Genomic DNA, 21,877 nt, shown 5'->3' with positions numbered 1-21,877 from the left:
CCTCCACAGGGGAGCAAAACCTTTTATCAAAACTAATATCAGGTGGACGTCACAGCCCTTGAGGTGGAGACACCAATCACCTTTCATCTTCTGATTCTGACTACGAATACCAAAGAGCTGGCGATGTTCCAATTCATGCCTGTCGCCAGGCTTAGGAAACCTGCAAAGGCCTACATTTTAAACAGCTTGATGCCCTTGCAAAGGGCATTGAATATTTTGATCCCAAAAAATGTGACCATAACATTGAAGAGAGAAATTAAACACTGCCTTCTTGACTTGCCTTACTTCCACTTAGCTAGAGAATGTCAAGCTTATCTGGAAAACAACTTCCAGAACAGTCCATACTTTCATAGAGACACTGCTGGCTTCAATTCTCAACAGCTTTAACCAGCTTTGTGATGCACAAGCTGAAGAATATTCATCCTTTGCTTATGAAACTTCCGCCATGATATCTGTAATGAAGCTCAAATGAATGTGGTACAAATGATTGTACAAATGTTCTGGGAAACTGAGGTTCACCCTCAGTTTCTCAGAAGGAAATCCCTAGGTATTCACCATTCCTAGCACTAGAGGTTCTTGTTTAGAGCTGGAAGGCTGTGAGATTTTTGCCTGAGATACAAAGACATTCTGGTTGTTGAAAATAATATAAAATGCACAATGCCTTTATTCATCCTTTATTGTTACAATTAAAAGCCAGTTTTTGTGAATAACTGCAAAAGAAAGGGTGGTTTTATCTTTTTCCTTTCTTCTGTGTGCATGTTCTGCATGTTCTTTACAGAATTAATTCTTTATTGGAATGCTTTACGGAAATGTGGCATATACATTGACCTATACCATAAATATGCATTGTCTGCCCTAAATGTATCTAAGGTAAATGTTTCTTCTGCAGATACATAAACTAGAGGAAGTGATCCAGGCATTGGAGAAGGAAAGAGAAAAATCCAGAAGAGAGGAGGAAAGAGAGCATGAACAGGAAAGCGAAAAAGAGCAAGAAAAAGTGAAGGAAATGACTAGGCTGGAGCCTCTGTGCAAGTCTGAGTGTGAGAGACTAAATGAAGAATTGAAAAGCACACAGCATACCATACAGAAAATGCAAGTATGTATACACACACTAACATTTTCAAATAATTATGCTGCCCAGATAAAGAGATAGATAGGCTGTGTGTGCGTGTGTGTGTGTGTGTGTGTGTGAGAGAGAGAGAGAGAGAGAGAGAGAGAGGGAGGGACAGAGAGAGAGAGAGAATGCCAGCTGCATTCACACATGTAGCACTAAACCACTTTTTTAATCCCTGAAACCCATCCATCTTGTGATGAACAAAGCTATCTTTCAGGTTGAGTTTGCTTTGGAGAAGGAAAAACTGCAAATGGAAATCTCCACTCTCAAACAAGAGAGAAAGGTACTACAGCAGTCAAGCCACAGTGTGGAGGAAAGAATAAGGTATGTATGTGGTCATTAGAAGTCAAACGTAGGCAAAAAAAGAACTTATCTGATCATCTGCTTTTTCAGTGCCCTTCATTCTGGAAGTTTCTCCCCAATTCATTACCATAACAGCCATTTCAGGTTTTTGTGGTGTAAAAAATGAAAAAGATAAATCATGTCAGATCTTTTCCCATCTTTACTGTGATACAGAATGGCCTGCAAACAGTTTACAAAGCATCTCACTGTTGAAAAGTATTGATCAGGAGAGGTGTACATGTACCATGGAACAAGTGGAGAAAATAGGGCACCACAGTGATGTAACCAAGAATAGGACAGCCTTCCAAATTTGATGAACAGACAAGATGAAAACTTATCAAGGAGACTGCCAAGAGATGTACGGCAACATTACAGAAGCTGCAGGAATATCTGGAAAGTACTGGTAAATCCCTGCATATAACAACAATCTCTTGTATTCCTTACATGTCTGGGCTATGGGGTGGTAGGCTTTATCGCAAAGAAAACATCCAAGCCTGGCTAAACATTTTGTTATTGTCTGATGAGACCATGGTAGAATTTTTGGGTATAATTCTAGAAGATATGTTTGGCACAAAAACAAAAAAGCTTATCACCCAAAGAACACCAAACCCACAGTAAAGCATAGTGGTGGCAGCATCATGCTATGGGGCTGCTTCTCTTCAGATGGGACTGATGTTCCAGTCAAGATAGAGGGAATCATGGATAGCTCCAAATACCAATCTACACTCACTGGTCACTTTAATAGGAACACCTGTACACCTGCTCATTTATGTAGTTATCCAATCATCCAGTTAGCAGCACAGTGCATAAAATCGTGCAGATACAGGTCAAGGGCTTGAGTTAAAGTTCACATCAAACATGACAAAGGGAAAAAATATGATCTCAGTGACTTTAACTATGACATGGTTGCTGGTACCAGATGAGCTGGTTTGAATATTTAAGAAACTGCACTCTCCTGGGATTTTCACACACAACAGTCTCTATAGTGTACACAGAATGGTGCGAAAAAGTGGGAAGTGGTAGTTCAGTGGTTAAGATGTTGGACTTCTGATCAGAAGGTTGAGAGTTCAAATCCCAGCACCACCAAGCTGCCACTGCTGGGCCCTTGAGCAAAGCCCTTAACCCTCAACTGCTCAGTTGTATAAATGAGATAATTGTAAGTCGCTCTGGATAAGGTCTGCCAAAATGCCATAAATGTAAATGAAAAACAAAAAACAACCTATGGGTAGAGGGTCTAAAATGCCTTGTTGATGAGGGAGATCAGTGGAGACTAAGCTGACGGTAAGTCTATAGTAACTCATATAAGCACTTTTTACAACAGCGGTGAGCAGAAAAACATTTCAGAAAGCACAACATATCAGATCTTGTGGTGGATGGGCTACAACAGCAGAAGACCACATCAGGTTCCACTCCTGTCAGCCATGTGCAAGAATCTGAGGCTATCATGGGCACAGACTCACTGCAAATGGACAGCTGAAGACTGGAAAAAGCCCAGGTGATTTTTTTATTCCCTAATCTTGAACTGTCCAGTTTGGGTGATCCTGTGCCCATGATAGCCTCAGATTCCTGTTCTTGGCTGACAGGAGTGGAGCTCAGTGTGGTCTTCTGCTGTTGTAGCCACCTCAAGGTTCAATGTTTTGTGCATGCTGAGGTGTTTTTCTGCTTACCATGGTTGTAAAAAGTGATTTTTGTTTTTCATGCCATTCTTTGTAAACTCTAGATATTGTTGTGTGTGAAATTCCTAGGAGATCAGCAGTTTATGAAATACTCAAACCAGCCCTTCTGGTACCAACATTCATGCCAGTCACAGAGTCACAGAGACCACACTTTTTCTTCATTCTGTTGTTTTATGTGAACATTAACTGAAGCTCTTGACCTGTATCTGCATGATTTTTGCACTGCGCTTCTGCCACATGATTGGCTGATTAGATAATTGCATGAATGGGCAGGTGTTCCTAATAAAGTGGACGGCAAGTGTATTTTGGCACAAAACCTGCAGGCCTCTGTTAAACAGCTGAAGAATAAAATTTTCACCTTCCAGCATGATAGTGAGCCAAAGCACAAATACAACTCAACAAAGGAATAGCTTCAAAAGATGAAGATCAGAAGGTCTGGACTAACCCAGTCAGATCCTTGATCTAAATCCTATCAAAAACTCGTGGAATGACTTGAAGAGGGCTGTGCACAGGAGCTTCCCTCACAATTTGATAGATCAGCATTTTTGCAAAGAAGAATGGAATAAAATTACCAAATCGGGTTGTGCTAGATTAGTAGACTCTCACCCAAAAAGACTGAGTGCTGTATTACAAGCAAAAGGTGATTTAACATAGTATTAGCTAAGGGGTGTACACAGTTATGCAACTAGGTTATTATAAGTTTTTTTCTTTTTACACTGTATATCCAAAAGTATGTGGACACCTGACCATCACACTCATATGTGGTCATTCCATAACCATGGGCATTAACACGGAGCTGATCGCGCCATTAGTCAGACACTGATGTCAAGCGAGAAGGCCTGGTGCGCAATCAACATTCCAATTGACCCCAGAGGTGTTCAGTGGGGTTGAGGTCAGGACTCGGGCCACTCTATTTTTTTTGCACTTTGTACACAGGGTCATTGTCATTATGAAACAGGTTTGGGCCCTTTAGTTTCAGTGAAGGGAAATCTTAATGCCACAGCATACAAAGACGTGGCAACAGTTAGGGGAAGGCCCACATATGAGTGTGATGGTCAGCTGTCCACATACTTTTGGCCATACGGTGTATCTTGGTTTCGTTTTTTACATCACAAAAACCTCCAGGGGTGTATAGATGTTTTATATTCACTGTAAGTAAAGACTTTATACATTTTAAAGTATAATTTTATTTTAAAATTGAGAAAAGGTCAAAGGTACAAGACTATTTATTTAATGTCAGAATGGGAATGATTAACTGATTGTATAAAGCATTGTGAAACATTTCAGCTCCACTACATCTTTATTGACAAACTTTGCTATCCCATGTTTCCTCCCTCTAGGTTGTGCTGTCTATATTTTCTGTATATAAGTCTTTCCTCCCTCTAGGTTGTGCTGTCTATATTTTCTGTATATAAGTCTTTCCTTTGTTGTTGGTAATTTTGTATGAAGTGTAGTATATACAGGGTGTCCCAAAAGTCTCCATACAAAATTAGCAAAATGTAAATTTTTACAAAACATCCTCTGTGTGATTGCCATTTCTTTGCAAACAATTCAATTCAATTCAATTTTATTTGTATAGCGCTTTTAACAATGGACATTGTCACAAAGCAGCTTTACAGAAATAAATGGATTCACAAAAATATATTGTAAATATTATCACTGTGAATTTATCCCTAATGAGCAAGCCAGTGGCGATGGTGGCAAGGAAAAACTCCCCGAGATGATATGAGGAAGAAACCTTGAGAGGAACCAGGCTCAAAAGGGAACCCATCCTCATCTGGGTGCAACGGATAGTGCGATTATAAATAAATCCCTTCTATTATTGTGTACTATATGGACAAATAGTACAATTGTGCAACCAATAAATTCATCACAGTTTTTGCAAGAAGTCCGGCTGGTTAAAATCTACTGATGGAGTCCTGAGTACGAAGCTGCTCATGGCAACTGCAGCCCCAAAGCCACTACAGCAATAGCAGTCCCAAGCCATTACAGTACAGCTCCCCATATGTGATCTCCATGCCATCTTCACAGCCCCCAGGTGGCGCCATCCCCAGCAATCCAAACAGTTCTTCAGGCAGTCCATATGGGGCCACCCCCAGCAGCAGCAAGCGAACTCAACCGATGAGAACTCCAACCAGACGTAGGGCAGCAGGATGGGTCAGGCAGCAAGGAGGAGCAGAAGGGGTCAGGATCACTGGCATCTCAGAAGTAGCATGTGTAGCTTGACAGAGAGTGAGGGAGAGAGAGAGATGGAGAGCAGAGTGCAAGCAGGGACTCTGGCAAGACTAGCTATGACAGCATAACTAAAAGGGAGAGCCAGAAGCTAACACAGACATGAGGCCACCCTGGGACATAAGGCAGCCAGCCACTCCACCGTCGACAAACCTGAGAGAACGTGTGAGAGTGGGGGGGCGACAGCATCCAAACATCCCAGTCGACCACAACACTCTATGCCTGTGAAACCCTCCAGACCTGCCCCTGTACTTAAGAAAACTATTCACAAAAGGCTTGACTAAACAAATATGTTTTCAGCCTAGACTTAAACACTGAGACTGTGTCTGAGCCCCGAACACTAAGTGGAAGGCTGTTCCATAACTGTGGGGCTTTGTAAGAGAAAGCTCTACCCCCAGCTGTAGCCCGCATTATTCGAGGTACCAACAAATAGCCCGCACCTTTTGATCTGAGTAGGCGTGACGGATCATAAAAAACCAAAAGTTAGCTCAGGTACTGTGGCGCGAGACCATTTAGTGCTTTATAGGTCAATAGTAGTATTTTATAATCAATACGAAATTTGATTGGGAGCCAATGCAGTGTGGATAAGATAGGGGTGATGTGGTCATATCTTCTGGTTTTAGTAAGGACTCTCGCTGCTGCATTCTGGTCTAACTGGAGCTTAGTTTATGCACCTACTGGAACATAACAAAAGCGTGAACTAATTTTTCTGCATCGTGTAGTGACAATATATTTCTGATTTTAGCAATATTTCTAAGATGAAAGAAAGCAATCCTAGTTATATTATCTACATGAGCTTCAAAAGAAAGACTAGAGTCGATAATCACACCAAGGTCTTTTACTGCTGCACATGATGAAAGAGAAAGGTCATCCAGAGTTATTATGTAATCAGAAAGCTTACTTCTAGCTGCATGTGGTCCTAGTACAAGTACTTCTGTCTTGTCAGAATTAAGTAAGAGAAAGTTAATAAGCATCCAGTTTCTAATGTCTTTTACACATTCCTCAACTTCATTAAGCTGGTGTCTGTCATCTGGCTTTGCTGAAACATACAACTGTGTGTCATCAGCGTAACAGTGGAAGCTAATACCATGCTTACGGATAATTTTACCCAGAGGTAGCATATATAGAGAAAAGAGCAGTGGGCCTAAAACAGAACCTTGCGGGACAGCAAACTTTACCTTAGTATGAGAAGAGAAGTCACCATTTACGTTTACAAACTGATAACGATAAGTCAAATAAGACCTGAGCCAGGAAAGGGCTGTTCCCTTAATGCCTACTACATTTTCTAGTTTATCGAGGAGAATAGCATGATCAATGGTATCAAAAGCTGCACTAAGGTCAAGCAGCACCAGCAAGGAGACACAACCCTGATCAGAGGCCAGTAGTAAGTCATTTACAACTTTTGCTAGTGCTGTCTCTGTGCTATGATGAGGCCTAAATCCTGACTGATACATTTCATGAATGTTATTCCTATGTAAGTATGAGCATAGCTGCTGTGCGACAACCTTTTCTAGGACCTTGGAAATAAAGGGGAGGTTTGATATTGGTCTATAGTTAGACAGCTGACAGGGGTCAAGGTCAGGTTTTTTAATCAGGGGCTTGATAACTGCTAATTTAAAAGATTTAGGTACATAGCCTAATGCTAAGGGAAGAATTGATTATCTTTAAAAGAGGTTTGATTGTTTCAGGAATTATCTGTTTGAGGAAACAAGTAGGTAAAGGATCTAGCATACAGGTTGATGATTTTGATGATGAAATTAGTTCAGTCTCTTCAAGGGGAGTAAAGCGTTGTAGTTGGTTATCTAATATTATCATATCATCTACAGGATTAGTTATAGAACTGTCCGGTTTTAAATTAATAGTCTGAATTTCTAGCCTGATATTTTCAATTTTACCACTGAAAAAATTCATGAAGTCATCGCTGCTATATAATGATTGTGTGCGTGTTTCTATTGTGGTCTTATTCCTAGTTCGTTTTGCTACAGTATTAAATAAGAATCTAGGATTATTTCTGTTATCTTCAATTAGGGGTGGAGAGATACATTGATCTAGCAGCACTAAGAGCTTTCTTATAGCTCAAAAGGCTCTCCTTGCGTGCTATTTGAAATACTACCAAGTTAGTTTGACGCCATTTACGTTCTAGTTTTGGAGTGGTCTGTTTTAAAGTTCGTGTGTGATCGCTATACCAGAGTGCTAGCTTTTTCTCCCTAATTATTTTTCTTTTAAGTGGATCTACCTTATCTAGCGAGTTGCAGAACGTTGATTCTAAACATTCAGTTGCCTGGTCAAGTTCTTTGGGATCAGACGGTGATCCAATCATGGTTGATAAATCTGGAAGATTACTGATAAAACTCTGTGCAGTTGTTGACGTGAACGTACACTTGACATGGTGACGTGGCAAGGTGCATATACTATGATTAATACACATTTTAAATGAGATGAGGTAATGATCTGAGATAGCTTCAGACTGTGGAAATGAGACTATATTTTCTATATTTAATCCGAATGTTAGTATTAAATCAAGAGTGTGACCACCACTATGGGTGTGTCCTATTACATTCTGATTAACCCCTACAGAATCTAGAATGGACACAGCTGCTGTTCTCAGAGGGTCATCTGGATTATCAAAATGAATATTAAAGTCTCCAACAATTAATGCCTTGTCTAAAGAAACAACCAGGTTAGAGATGAAATCCGCAAATTCACACAGGAATTCCGAATATGGCCCTGGGGGTCTGTAAATAATAATTACTGGAATCACCTGGGTAGACCTATTTTTAGTGGCTACGTATGTTATGTTAGAATAAAGAACTTCAAATGCGTTGAATTTATGACTAGGTTTTTGTGTGACGGCTAGATTATCATTATAAATGACTGCGACGCCTCCTCCTCTGCCAGTTAGACGGGGCTGATGTATGTAACTGTACCCAGGAGGACTAGCTTCATTTAATGCTACAAACTCGTTTGGTTTAATCCGCATTTCTGTTAAACACAGTACATCAAACTCCTGATCAGTAATGGTTTCATTAACAATAAGCGCTTTAGACATAAGAGATCTAATATTCAACAGTCCTAGCTTCAGATCAACGGTGCTGGCTATGCATTCGGTTTGGTTTAATTTTATGTTAATTAGGTTACTAAAACAAACTGTCTGAGTATGTCTATAATTTTGTTTAGCTGGGGGAACAGACACAGTCTCAATACGGTGGAACCTAAAAAACACACGTGGAGATGTGTCCCCCAACTTTGGCTTACAGTTTGGCAACAGTGTCATGTGTGATGTGCTTGCCATGCTTCCTGTTAAAGTCCATTGCAACCTTGCAACAGCTTCTCGATCTAGCCTTGAGAATGATTCCAATATGTTCTTCTTTTGTCAAAGGCATTCTTAAAGGCTATCTGAAAAAAATATATACAAAGTATGAAATATTTTGGAAAACATTTTACTAAAAAGTGTTAATTTCCCCTATACATGGAGACTTTTTGGACACCCTGTACATAATAATGTATTATGGTGTGATGGGAGTGAGGACACTGGAAGCAGGCATGAGAGATTGCAGTGCTGTGTTAATTTTCTGTTTTTGCTCCGTGCGTTTCAGCATGAGTACTTTCAACTTTCAGGAAATTAAATTATATCAGAACTCAAGAGGGTACACTTGACACACAGGCTCAGCAGGATTCTGTTGGTTTTACTGTTCTGCTACACACAAGCTCTCTTTGTCTTTGCATTTAGCAGTTGACTGCAAGACATATACAGTATATTGGGATCCAATTAATTAAACACCGGCCCATTCTCTGCAACACCTCCCGTTCACAGCCGGCACTCAACCACACCCTCGCTGACATGTACAGTGCCTTGCAAAAGTATTCAACCCCCTGAAAAGTTATCAGACTTTGCAACTAACAGTTACACAGAATGTTCCAGACAGTGGGGTTTTTTTGAGGGGGGCGTTTTAGGTTCCTGCCAGCTTTGCACACTGCTTGATTTTTGCCCATTCTTCCTGGCAGATTCTTCAGGTAGGTTGGATAATGTCGGTTGATTGTAATTTTCAGTGCCATAGATTCTCAATGGTATTCAGATCCGGACTATCATTTGGACATTGTAGAACGCTGACCTTTTCATTTTTAGGCAGTCCTGACTGCAGTTTTCAGTGCCATAGATTTTCATTGGGATTTGGATCTGGACTATCACTTGGACACTGGACTATCACTCCTGCATTGTTTTTGCATTGTGTTTTGGATCAATGTCCTGTTGAAAGGTGAAATGTCTCCCAAGCTTTTTTTTGGCAGACTGAAGCAGTTCTCTTGTAATATCCCCCTGTATTTTTTGCCATCCATTCTCTCTTCAATTTTGACAAAATGCCCAGGTTCTGAGGATGAAGAATATATGTATTTATCATTTGTTATTCAGACAAATCTGATAAATTCCAGGGGGGGTTGAATACTTTCACAAGCCAATGTATGTCATTTTAATTTTGTTCTTTCTGTTCCATTTTAGCCTAATTTGCTAGAAAAGTTGCTGACTATCTCACTAATGTAATAGTAGGCACACTGTGGTGTTGAAAATATTCTTTTGGAGAGATGTCGATTGCATGCTGTCTCAATTTTAAGTCACTTTGGATAAAATCTGAAAAACAAATATGGGAGGCAGCTTGTGACGTACTATTCTTCACTCTCGTCAGTTCGTAGCTGTTATGTGATGGGGTGAGCTAGTTAGTGCGTTGGAATTGGCAAGTGATGGAATTGTGAAAAATGGGTGTTAAAAAGGTTGACAGTGTCACATCTTTAGAGATTTGTGGTGAGTAAGTGTGGTTGGTCACTGCCATTCAAATGGCCTTTTCCTCTGACAGTAAGAAATTCATGGGCATGTGTAGTGGTTCTAGAAAGCTAGAAGCAAATACATCCATACACACCTTCTCCCTGCACCTTTACCCTACTCCCACATTATTGAGAAGATTGCACAATCACTTTTGCTATCCTATCTCCTTAACACATTTTTCACCTCACCATATTTTTCTTATCTTTCTACAGAAGAGATTCTGTACATTCTCTTGTCTAGCAATCCTAACACCAGCCCTCTGGATCCCAACCTCTGCCCAATTCTCCAGACCATCTTGTGCAACCTCCTCCCCTTCATTATTTACATCACAAATAAGCTGCAATGAGTATTCTAGATAATTGATAGTCAATTATTTAAAAAAAAATGTAGACATGGGTTTTGAAATTCAACTAGTTATTTACCAATAACATAAATGGAAGAGGAGATAACACAAACAACAGAAAACACAAGGGTGAGAGCCATGCTCTCTCTCGCAAACACAACTTTGAATGATGATGGCAACAGGAGAGGAATTTTAAAAAAGCAAGTCTAAAACACTGACCATTGAAAAAACTAAATCAGCCAAAGGTTTGTGCTTAGTGAGTAAAATATACTAAAAGGTTGATGTTACAGACTCATATTACATATGATTCAAGGGGATTGATACTATATATTTTTTGATGTAAAATATGTGTAGCAATTACATAGTTAAGTTTAATTTTGAACTTTTATTTGTTAAACTTTTTTTTGACAATTCCCACTAGCTAACACTCTCCCCATCACATGACAGCCACCAACCAGTGAGGGGTCAAAGGCAAACACATGCTTTCTTCAAGACATTTGCTCATGCAGCATCACTAGGCAGCGTAACTTCCTCCATCTGCCTACATGTTTGATAGAGGAGAGAGTATGACATCCCGCCCACCTAAAGAGCATGGCCAATTTTGCTCTTTAGGTGCCACAGTTAAGCCGATTAATAGATTGTTTGTTGATTAATTCACATGAATAATAGCCTATTAAAATATTAGTTTTTAGCACCCCTAATCATAAATGACTCCATAACATCTGGTCATCCTAAAAAGCCCACACTAAATACCTCAGACATCAGCAAATACCAAGCAGTATCATGTCTCTCCTTTCTTTCTTAAACTCTTGAATGGCTGTATACAATGATATGTCTCTCTTTCTTACCCACCATTCATTCACCATTCACCCTCCATTATCCTAACCAGTCTGGCTTCAAAGCAGCACAAAACAGCTCTTGTAGCAGCTGTTACTGAGAAAGTTCATGCCTCTAGATTGGCCAAAATGTCACCAGTTCTCTGTGACCTTTCAGCCACATTCGACAGTGTCCATCACAATTCTCTCCTGCCCATCCTCATGAACCTTAGAAACAGTGGCACTGCATAGCAGTGGTTTGCTTCTATCCTGGTGGTTCAGCCATATGAGATGACATGGTAGGAATCTAAATCTGCTCTGCAAACTCTCCATTGGTGTCCCATATGGCTCAGTGCTAGGTCCTCTTCAATTCTACCATCACACCCACTCTCTCAGTGAGGTATTATTCTCACATAGTTTAATATTCTCACATTCTTATATAACACTACTATTTTCATGACACCCAACTCTTCCTTTCCTTCCTTAGACAGTCATATGTCTGTATGGATCTCAGCACGTCTGACAGAGATTATGTCATGCTAAAATTAAATCCGAGAAAGACTGAGCTGCTGTATATCCCTGGAAATGCATCCCCATATCAAATTCTTGTGATGGGATCACACCATCTGGCAATGCACACAACTTTGGGGTAGTTCTGGACAACCAACTCTCCTTCTCTCTTCACAGTGCTAACCTGACTCATTCATGCAGATCTATCTTTTATAACATCAGGATCTGGCCATTTCTACCCATGGAGGCCACTCAGGTGCTTGTTAAGATCTTGAGATTGGACTAGTGCACCTCGCTCCTGGCAAGTCATCCACTGCGTGCTTTGCAGCTGATCCAGAATGCAGCTGCATGACTTGTTTTCAATCTCTCAAAGTTCTCCCACATCACACTACTTCTCCATTCCCTTCACTGGTATTCTCTAGCTCCCTACATCAGATTCAAAAGACTGATGCTTGCCTACAAAGCTCAAATCGGGCCATCCCCCACCTACATGAATGCATTTATCATTCCTCACTCTGTACTATGTTGCATTTGAGCCTCTACCACAGCTCAACTGGACCCACCATCCTTCAAGGAAGACATGCACCTCTTCTCTCTTCTCTGTCTTGGCACCCAGGTGGTTTAACAAGTTTCCCCTGGCTCTCAGAACAGCCCTGGCTGTCTTCAGATGACTACTGAAGACATACTTCTTCACCAAGCACTTAAATGATCACTAATTTAAAAAAAATTTTAAAAATCCCTTGACTTCTGTGTTTCCTTCCTGTATTAACTTCTCTCTAACAGAGTTTTAGCTTGATATTAATTTTCAGACCCTATTGCACTAGTATGATGGTGTTTCTTTGGAGACTACAAAGCATTCCTGTAAAACACTCTGGATAAACGTATATGAAAGTACCCATCTCCCTATTTTTATCTGGTATCGACTCTAAATATTGCATGTCTTTCTCCACCATCTGTGTGCTAAGGTTCTGGGTTTTTTTTCTTACTGATGCACGTACTTAGGAGGAAATTGTTGTTTTAGCTGTGTTTCTGTTCAGTTAAAGTGTGTGTATGTGTGTATGATTTATGTGTAAGGTTTTTTCAGTTGTGTCTCAATTAAGTGGAAGTACTCATCGGCTTTAACCATAGGCATAGGAAAAACTGTGGAAAAACTGGCCATATCAAAAGAGCGTGCAGAGGAAATGGGGAAGCTGGAAAGAGTAAACATCATGCTGAGAAAAACACTAAGTATATGGGGGCAGAAGAAGTTGCCCATGTTTTCACTTTCTCAGTTAAAAGGGCAGGGCCAGCATTGTGTGGCAGAAATTGGCTGCAAAAGCTCATATTGAATTGTCAAAAGATAAAACTTGTCAGTCAAGTGCACCAAGCAAGGTCCCTTTAAGAGGTGCTGGATTCATGCTCTGAGGTATTCAAAGATGAATTAGGCATGGTCCTTGGTGTCAAGGCAAAGATACTGGTGATCCCTGAAATTCCTCCACATTTTTGTAAATGTTACCCACTGTTTTTTGCTGTGAAGGCACAAGTTAACGTGGAACTGGACTGCTTGGAGAAGGCCAACAATCCCACCTGTGAAACACAGTGGATGGGAAGCACCCATTGTGCAATTCGTGATGAAAGACAAAACCATAATGTGGTGATTGTAACCAGCTGTGAGGCAGCTACTACAGAGACTTACCCACTACCATGGATTGAGGAGCTGATGGCTACATTGAGTGGAGGAACCGTTTTCTCAAAGATCAACCTGACTTCAGCATACCAGCAAGTTCTTCTTGACAACGAGTCAAAACAGCTGCTAACCATCAACACACACAGAAGGTTATTTGTTTACAATAGACTGGCATTTGGTGTCAGTTCAGCACCCCCCATCTTTCGCAGAATTACGGAGAATATCATAAAAGATCTTGATGTCGTATTGTACTTGGACGACCTGCTGGTCACTGGGAGAACAGATCAGGAACATCTGCAGAGGCTACTGAAAGTGCTGCAGAGACTTCAGAAGAATGGCTTGAGAGTGAAAAGGTTAAAATGTGAGTTTGGGAAAAGGCAGATTGAATATCTGGGATTTGTGTTAAACAGCCAGGGCCTTCATCCATCTCCAGACAAAATTACCACAATCAAGGATGCACCAGCGCCCACCTGTGTGAAGGAGCTGAGAGCCTTTCTGGGTTTGGTAAACTACTATGGACATTTTATGCCAAACCAAAGTACTCTGGTAGCCCCCCTCTACAGACTTTTGAGAGATAATGTACCATGGGAGTGGAAGCAATCAGGGCAAAGAATCTTTGATTCCAATCTTTGATTTTTGATTCTTTGATTCCATTTGCTGACGAACAAAAAGATTCTGGTACACTATGATCCAAATCTACCACTCAGTCTTGCTTGTGATTCATCAGCAAATGGAATTGGAGCTGTCTTGCAACACACAATGCTCACTGGAGAGGAATGTCCCATTGTGTATCCCTTGAGAACTCTGGCGCCTGCCGAGAAAAAGTATACACAAATTGAGGGGCTGGCACTCATCTTTGGATGATGATATCTATCTAAAAAAAGGTTTCACCAATATCTGTGGGGAAGGAAATTCAAGATCGTGACTGGCCATAAACCTTTGCTGACTTTGGAGAACATAAAAGTCTACCCACCATGGCGGCAGCCAGGATCCAGAGATCATTCTTTCAATTCAATTCAATTTTATTTGTATAGCGCTTTTAACAATGTACATTGGCACAAAGCAGCTTTACAGAAATAAATGGATTCACAAAAATATATTGTAAATATTTGAATTTAATTAATTTAATTTTCAGCTTACGACTAACATATTGAATACTGTCCTTCAGAAAAACACAGTAATGCAGATGGCCTTTCATGGGTTCCCCTGCCTGACATGAGTGATGTGGGTACAGCAGCCCTGTCAGAGAATATTAATGCACTGATAACTGAACACTTTGAACAAGCTCTCTTGAATGCAGACCAGGTGGCAAATGTGACACGCACAGACAAGGTGCTATTCAGGGTGCTGAATTATGTCATGGAGGGTTGACCATTGGATGAGGATGAAAGACTGAAAGCTTTCCACTCATGCAGAAATGAATTGTCTGCTGAGCGAGGATGTGTTCTCTGGGGTACCAGGGTGATAATACCTGATAAACTGAGAAAAAACTCTGCATGTAGGTTATCAAGGGATAGTAAAGATGAAAGCTCTTGCTCGCAAGTATGTATGGTGGCCTAAAGTTGATGTGGATCTGGAGCAGGTTAGCAGAGCGTGTGAGTCATGCCATATGGAACAAAAGGCCCCACACCAGGTTCCTTTTTACCGTTGGGAATTTCCTGGCCAAAGCTGGAAAAGACTGCACATAGACTTTTCTGGTCCTTTCCTAGGACACACATTTATGATAATTCATATTCAGAGTGGTTGAGGTGTTTATAATGCCTAACTTCAATGCAAGCTACCATTGAAAGACTGAGGAGGCTGTTTGTGGCATATGGACTCCCTGACCACATTGTCACAGACAATGGAACACAGTTCAAAAGGTTTATGCAGCAAAAAGGCATCCTTTATTTTACAAGCACCTCAGGTCATCCAGCCACCAATGGCCTTGCGGAAGGTATGTGCAAACATGTAAAGGTGAAATAAAGAAACTTGCACACGTGACAGTGGACTTGGAAGGTCTCTCTCTTCCTAATGCAGTATTGCACTACTCCAAACTGCTCCAAACTCCAAGCTGGCGGATCTCTTTCTAAACAGACATGTATGCATTCGCCTGGACTTCGTTCAGATGTCACTGCCACTGCTTGTAGGAAGCAATACCTCCAAAAGTTCTATAATGACCATCACCTTTTCTGTGAATGATGCAGTGTACCTGCATAATACCATAGGAGGTGGACACAAATGGATTCCAGGAATGATAGTAGAGCAAACAGAGCCAGTGTCTTACAAGGTTCAGGGACTAGACACAGATGTCATATTCAGGAGACACGGTGATCAGTTGAGAGCCTGGGTTATAGGGGATCAGCTTGGTAAAGAGAGTTACTGTTCAGTGACTGACACCCTGATTTGACCTTGTGCACCAGAAGAGGAAAAGTAAGCAGTTCCTGAGCCTGCACAAGAGGACAGTGGAGGAGGACAGAGTCCACATCACTCATCCAGAATTGGGAAACCGCCTAAATGCATTGAACCTTGATACGCTGAAACAACAACCTTGCAAAAGTACCTCAGTATAGGACTGTTCTTGTCTCTATACATACATACATATATATATATATATATATATATATATATATATATATATATATATATATATATATATATATATATAGATGCTGTGCTAAGTTATGTTGTTGCTAAAGATAGTAATTGTTCATTGTTATGTGCAGATTGCTATTAGGGTGTAGTTGAATAGGGGGGGGGGTTATGTGATGTATTAAATCTTTGCAGTTTTGCATTTGAAACATTAGAGATTCCGTTGCTGAGGAGGGCTTAGGAATGTTGGGAAATATTCTGCTGATGTATGCATAAGTAAAAACGAGACCACACAAGTTCAGACATGCCATATTTTATTTGATACATCACATGGACATTGCAAGTAATCTTGGGAAAGCGCTGCTCTCATTTCATGTCTCTTAGAACAGGCATAGTTCATTGGTGACAGTCCAGAGCCAGGGCCAGGAAGCAGAGAAAGAGGCTACAACTGACAGTCCACTAGGTGCCTTAAGGTGTCACCCAGGTACAATCCATATTGAGACTAAACAAAAAAAAAAAAGAAAGAAATCTCAGAAACTTGTTTCTGCAAAGTATTAGATTTCTTACATGTAGCACTCTTATTGTAAATGAAATGACAATGGACATTGTACACAAAGCAGCTTTACAGAAGTTAAAACATTCAGGGTATAAATTATAAATGTATGAATTTATTCCTAATGAGCAAGCCAGAGGCAACAGTGGCAAGGAAAATCTCCCTGAGACGATATGAGGAAGAAACCTTGAGAGCAACCAGACTCAAGAGGGAACCCATCCTCATCTGGGTGACAATGGATAGTGCAATTATAAATAAATCCCTTCTATATCTGTGTACTACATGGACAAATAGTGCAATTGTGTAACAAGGAAACTGATTACAGTTTTCACATGAAGTCGGTTTTGCTGAACCTATCCACTGCCGACTGATGGAGACCTGAGTGCAAAACTGCTCATGGCAACCGCAGTCCAAAGCCATCTCCATGGTCCCCAAGCGGCACCATCCCAGCAATCCCAACGATCTTCAGGCTGTCCATGTGGGGCCACCCCCAGCAGCAGCAAGCAATCTCCAACCGATGAGAACTCCAACCAGAAGTAGGGCACCAGGATGGATCAGGCAGGTCCTGGGGCAGAAAGGGTCAGGATCACTGGTATCTCAGGTGTAGCATGTGTAGCTCGACAGAGAGAGAGGGAAAGAGAGGGAGAGATTTTTAGGTATGCTTTTTGTCCCACAATGGTTAAGGACAATATACTTTGCATGCAGAGTGCAAGCAGGGACTCTGGCAAGACTAGCTATGGCAGCAGAACTAAAAGGGAGAGCCAGAATGTAACACAGACATGAGTGTGCCCTGGGACATAAAGTGGCTAGCCACTCCACCATCAACAAACCTGAGTGGCAGCAGCATCCACACCTCCCAGTTCACCAGAACACTCCATGCCCATGAACCCTCCAGATCTTCTTCTTTATTTAAGAAAAAAGTAATCCCAATAGGTGAATAAACAAGCTCCATCTGGACAGTAAGGCATTATCATTATCCAATCTAGAGGAAACAGATGCATGAACTAGTTTTTCTGCAACGTGTAGTGACATTATATTTCTTATCTTAGCAATATTTCTGAGATGAAAGAAGGCTATCCTTGTAATATTATCTACATGACCTTCAAATGAAAGACTGGAGTCAATAATAATACCAAGGTCTTTTGGTCTTTTGCTGCATGATGAAACAGAAAGGCCATCCAGACCTCTGTCTTGTCAGAATTAAGTAGAAGGAAGTTATTAAACATCCAGTGTTTAATGTCCTTTACACATTACTCTACTTTATTAAGCTTGGTGTCTCTCATCTGGCTTTGCTGAAACATACAACTGTGTGTCATCAGCATAATAGTTTAATCTAATACCATGTTTATGAATAATTTTACCCAGAGGTAGCATATATAAAGAAAAAAGCAGTGGGCCTAAAACAGAACTTGGCAGAGCACCAAACTTTACCTTACTATGTGTAGAGAAATTACCATTTACATCTACAAACTGATAATGATCAGTCAAATAAGACCTGAGCCAGGAGAGGTCCGTTCCCTTAACGCCAACAACATTTTCTAGTCTATCATGGAGAATAGTATGATCAAGCAAGGAGACACAACCCTGATCAGAGGCCAGTAGCAGGTCATTTCCCACCAGCGCTGTCTGCTGTGCTATGCTAGGATATTAGAGATATAGTGGAGGTTTGATATTGGCTTATAGTTGGACAACTGACAGGGGTCGAGGTCAGGTTTTTTTAATCAGGGTTTTGATAAATGCTAGTTTAAAAGATTTAGGTATATAGCCTGTGCTACATATTGATGTTGTGTTTTTCTGTGATGGTCTTATTCCTAGTTAATTTTGCTACAGTATTAAATAAGAATCTAGGGATTATTTTTGTTATCTTAGAGTGAAGAATTATGTTGATCTAGCAGCACTAAGAGATTTTCTATAAAAGGTTCTCAAAAGCTTCTCCTTCCATGCTATTTGAAATAATACCAATTTATTTTGATGCCATTTACGTTCTAATTTTCAGATGGTCTGTTTTAAGGTGCATGTGTGATTGTTATATCAGGGTGCTGTTTTTTTCTCTTTAATTATTTTTTTTAAGTGGAGCTACATTATCTAGAGTATAGAGGAAAGCTGACTCTCAGTTGCCTGATCAAGTTCTGACAACTCTGGAAGTTTATTGATAAAACTCCGTGCAATACCTGACGCGAATGTACGTTTACCATGGTAGTGTGACAAGGTGCATTTATTATGACAAAGACATATTTTAAACGAGATGAAATAATGATCTCGGATAGCTTCAGACTGTGGAAATGTAACTTTTTTTCCCCTATATTTAATCCAAAGGTTAGTATTAGATCAAGAGTGTGACCACCATTATGAGTGGGTCCTATTATGTTCTGATTAGCCCCTACTGAATCTAGAATGGACACAACCGCTGTTCTCAGAGGGCCTTCTGGATTATTAAAATGAATATTAAAGTCTCCAACAATTAATGCTTTATCTAAATAAACAACCAAGTTTGAGGAATTCCGAATATGGCCATTGGGTTCTGAAATAATTAATTTATTTAGAATCGACTGGGTAGACTTATTTTTTTGTGGCTACATATGTTATGTTAGTATAAAGAACTTAAAATGCATTGAAATTATGACTAGATTTTTGTCTGACATTTAGATTATCATAAGAAATAACTGTGACACCTCCTCCTCTGCTAGTTAGACTGATGTATATAACTGTATCAAGGAGAACTAGCTTCATTTAATGCTACATACTTATTTGGTTTAATCCACGTTTCTGTTAAACACAGTACATCAAACTCCTGGTCAGTAATAGTTTCATTAAGAGTAAGCACTTTAGATGTAAGAGATCTGATATTTAACACTCCTAGCTTCAGAACAAAGGGGCTGGCTGTGCATTCAGTATGATTTAATTTTATGTTAATTAGGTTACTAAAACAAACTAAAACAGGTTACTAAAACAAACAGATGGTTGGTTTAGCCTGCTTGTCTGCTCCCTGGCCTTGGCTCTGGATTGTCACTGATTAATTAGGCCTGTACTGAGACTATGTGCTATACTGTAAGAAATGAGAGCAGCACCCTCCCAGGTGGGATGGATACCGTCCCACCCTAACAGGCTAGCCTTGCCCTCAAAACTACTCCAATAATCTGTAAAGGCCACATTGTACTTGGAGCACCATCTGGACATCCAGCAGTTCAGGGACCATAACCTGCTGTAAGCTACATTGCCACGCCCCATTGGGATGGGCCAGAGCATACTACTGCATCACCTATACTAATTTACACACCTCTACAATGTTATTCTTAACCTCTGACTGACGAAGGCATATATCATTAGCTCCTATGTGAAAAACTATCTTTGAAAACCTATGTTTGCCTAAGACCCTAAGATTACCTGCTATGTACAGCACCTGGCTCCCTGTATAAACCTAACTAGTGCTGCTGGTGCCCCTAAAGGCCTAGCTATTTTCATGTGCTGTAAAATAGAGTCTCCTATAACCAGAGCTCTTTCAGGTTTCTCAGCAGGTGCTTCACTGAGGAGAGCAAACCTGTTAGACACATGGCTCAGAGAAGAGTGGTGCTCTTATGGGCGAGCCTTAGCATTAGCTTTGGCTTTGCGATTATGCCACTGAGTTGTCACCCATTCACCTCGCTGTGAGAGCTCTAATGCTGGATTTATAACTCCACCAGAGGCATCCAGACTTTCCCCTACAGAAACTACACTGCTCTCACTCTCGATGGTTATCGAGACTCTCTGTAGTCTGGATGCACACCTCTAACTTCTTCGTCAGAGAGCTAACTAATATACATTTATCACAAATAAAGCTATTGCAAATGACAGAAGAAGAATGACTAAATATCCTGCACTCAGCATGCTGAGCAAGCTGAATGATTACCATGTTGTGTGTTTAATGTACCTTAATCAAAGATTGTTGATATTATTTTAGACAGATCCTGCTCGGATGGCCTCCGCTCACTGTCTTTAGACAAAAAACAAAAGCGTTCTTAGAGAAAATGAAAATGTGGCAGAAGGGAAAGTGAAAAATACCTCATGAGTTACTTCAACAATAAAGATGAGCCCCTTCCAGAAGCAGGCATGCAAGCCAGAGCCATGATACTACATCCACCAATCTTGACCAATGAGCTTGTGTGTTTTGGATCATGAGCAGATGCTTTCTCCACATTTTGGCCTTTCCATCACTTTGGTGGAGGTTAATCTTGGTCTCATCAGTCCATAATATTTGGTTCCAGAACTTCTGTGGCTTATCTCTTTGTGAATTCCAATCTGGCCTTCTGATTCTTACTGCTGATGAGTGATTTGCATCTTGTGGTCTGGCGTGTCTATTTCTGCGCTTGAAGGCTTCTTCAAGCGGTGATATACACTGCTCAAAAAAATTTAAGGAACACTTTTTAATCAGAGTATAGCATCAAGTCAGTTAAACTTCTGGGATATTGATCTGGTCAGTTAAGTAGCAGAGGGGGTTGTTAATCAGTTTCAGCTGCTTTGGTTTTAATGAAATTAACACCCCCCAAAACAGGAATGGTTTTACAGGTGGAGGCCACTGACATTTTTTTCCCTACTCATCTTTTCTGACTGTTTTTCACTAGTTTTGCATTTGGCTAGGGTCAGTGTCACTACTGGTAGCATGAGGCGATACCTGGACCCTACAGAGGTTGCACAGGCAGTGCTTGTCGCGGCGTGAGTTTAGAGACTGTTGTGTCTTTGTTTTCACGGAGTCGTGGCTCAGCAACAGAGTTCCAGACACCGCCATTCAGCTAGATGGGCTAGCCTTGTTTTGTGCCGACAGAAATGCAGCTCTGTGCGGTAAGGCTCACGGCGGTGGCTTGTGTGTTTACACCAACACGGAATGGTACAAGAACACGGTGCTTGTTTCTAGTTACTGCTCATCAATGGTGGAGTTTGTGACTGTTAGATGCAGTATACATCCCCCCAGTGCTAATGCTATGGAGGCACTCTGTGAACTGTATGGGGCTATTAGCGAACTGCAGAATTCACATCCTGACAGACTGGTTATTGTTGTCGGAGATTTCAACCATGCAAATCTCAAGTCAGTGCTTCCTAAATTCCATCAGCATCTGGACAACAAGAGGGAAGAACGCGCTGGATCTTGTTTTCACAAACATCCCTGGCGCATACCGGGCAGAGCCCCGCCCCCACCTCGGCTACTCAGACCACATCTCTGTTATGCTAATCCCAGCATAGAGACCGCTCTTCAGATGCTCCAAAC

General features: G+C 40.8%; 1 protein-coding gene across 4 annotated transcripts in view; it reads left to right on the top strand.

Moving 5' to 3' along the window:
- fam184b (family with sequence similarity 184 member B) overlaps positions 1 to 21,877 on the top strand; it is a 116,831-nt gene that overhangs the window by 45,010 nt on the left and 49,944 nt on the right. For all 4 annotated transcript variants that reach the window (XM_026943007.3, XM_026943005.3, XM_026943006.3 and 1 more), the window contains 2 exons: positions 890 to 1,096; positions 1,332 to 1,438. In XM_026943007.3, the coding sequence (XP_026798808.1) occupies positions 890 to 1,096; positions 1,332 to 1,438 (314 nt within the window). The remainder of the gene's footprint in view (positions 1 to 889; positions 1,097 to 1,331; positions 1,439 to 21,877) is intronic.

The sequence above is a fragment of the Pangasianodon hypophthalmus genome, chromosome 28 (genome assembly GCF_027358585.1).
Source record: "Pangasianodon hypophthalmus isolate fPanHyp1 chromosome 28, fPanHyp1.pri, whole genome shotgun sequence".
NCBI classification, from domain to species: Eukaryota; Metazoa; Chordata; class Actinopteri; order Siluriformes; family Pangasiidae; genus Pangasianodon; species Pangasianodon hypophthalmus.
Note: the sequence above shows the minus strand (reverse complement) of the source record. Positions and strands in the feature narration are given on the sequence as shown.